The following is a 1,678-nucleotide window of genomic DNA, read 5'->3' as shown; positions in this document are numbered from 1 at the left end:
AAGAAGTGGGGGGGGGGGGGGGGGGGGGCTCGTCTTAGAATCAAATAAATATGATAATAGCTTCTGAGACTGTAGTGTCCTTTTGTGACCAACACTAGTACCAAGTAGTCTTCCAGAGACTTTCCACAACTCGGCTGAAATATTTTTATACGATCTTAAAAAAAAATTGTGATATATTTTTTTTTCATTTTTCTATTTGTTATTTCTTTGATATTTCAAAGTTGAACTAAAGTAAGCAAATGAGTATTCTCTTCAGAGATCGGTATCTTTTCTGACACCCCCTGCATGAGCCATAAAATCATAATATTTATCTCAGGTGCTGATATTTGTGTCAGAGTAATCTCTGAAAACTTTTGCTTTCCAGGTTCCTCCAGAATTTGACTTCTCTCCTCACAAATATTTTCCAGTTGTGAAGCTTGTTTGAAAAACAAGAGGTTATTTGGATACCTGAACTGTAATCTGTATATCGGATACCTTCTCTGAGGTGGAATATTTTATACCATATCCAAAATGAAACAGATCTCTTGGATAAAAGTACTGTTGTATAGAATATCTCTACTTGACTTCCATACATGACCTGAATGACAACTGCTGTTTTAAAGTGGTTTGTATACCTTCTAAGCATGAGGTTGATTTTAATCAACTGCATTGTTGAAGAAGATTGTATCTTATTTGGTTTTATTACAGATTTAATCATAAATCACTTTTATGAATGAGCTCTGGCTGGAAATGATGTTTGTAAAGGTTAACACCACCCATGGCTGAATAAAGATAATCCAGTAGAACCACTTGCTAATAGGTACAGCTGAGTTAGTGAAATTCCAATCTGAACAAAGACTCAAAGAAAATGACGTTACTGAATTCCATGTTTTTGTCTACATCACTATTATATCTGATCAGTTTACAAGGAAAAACATGATGCCTTTTAATGGTTATCTGCCTTGCAAACTCCAAGATGTTTTTAATAATATTTAAGGCTAGAGAATTGGGGAACAGAACCTGGAGAAGTCATCTGGTTCACTGGAAACTAGCATTTTTGGCAGGTGTGCCACTCCATAGCCTTCTCTTGCCTGATAGGCTGCTCTGGTTTCTGCCACCTGTCCTTTGCTCCTTGCCTGATTTGCTTCTCTCTGCCTTATCTACTGTTCTGGTGCCCATTCCCCCCAGGTCTGCCACATGCCAAACACAAAGGCTGCACTTGTGGCACATGTGCCTCAGGTTAGCTAGCCCCAATCTAGTCCACTGCCCCAAAGCAGGATCCAACTTATTCCTAAACCATTTTGGATGCAACTGTTCTATTCATGAAAATCACCAGTGAAGCAAATTGCTCAACCACATTATGTAACCTGTTCCTGTTCTTAACTATTGTGAGACGTAAAGGGGTTTTTCTCTAATATCTAACTTAAATCTCCCTTGTGGCAATTTAAAACCATTATTTCTTGTCTCATTGGACGTGGAGAGCAGTTTACCTTCCTCTTCACATCATCCTTTTACAGACCTGAAAATGCATGCTTACTTGTTATCTTCTTCAGACTAAACCAGTAGTTCTCAACCTTTTCGGATGCAAGGCACCTCTCAGAAAATGCCAGCTCTTTATTTTTCACTCATTTTTTATATATGAAAAAATAACAGAGCAATTCTTCTGTTGCAAAGAACTCAGAAAGCCCACATCAGGTAA

The 1,678-nt window shown here is 37.9% G+C and overlaps 1 protein-coding gene across 3 annotated transcripts in view; it reads left to right on the top strand.

Moving 5' to 3' along the window:
• NAA35 (N(alpha)-acetyltransferase 35, NatC auxiliary subunit) overlaps positions 1-716 on the top strand; it is a 37,111-nt gene extending 36,395 nt beyond the window's left edge. For all 3 annotated transcript variants that reach the window (XM_006018460.3, XM_025197667.1, XM_025197668.1), the window contains one exon: positions 365-716. In XM_006018460.3, coding sequence (XP_006018522.1) covers positions 365-424 — 60 coding nt within the window. In that variant the 3' untranslated portion in view covers positions 425-716. The remainder of the gene's footprint in view (positions 1-364) is intronic.
• Positions 717-1,678: the final 962 nt, after the last annotated feature.

This window comes from Alligator sinensis, unplaced genomic scaffold (genome assembly GCF_000455745.1).
Source record: "Alligator sinensis unplaced genomic scaffold, ASM45574v1 scaffold240_1, whole genome shotgun sequence".
Classification (NCBI taxonomy): domain Eukaryota; kingdom Metazoa; phylum Chordata; order Crocodylia; family Alligatoridae; genus Alligator; species Alligator sinensis.
Note: the sequence above shows the minus strand (reverse complement) of the source record. Positions and strands in the feature narration are given on the sequence as shown.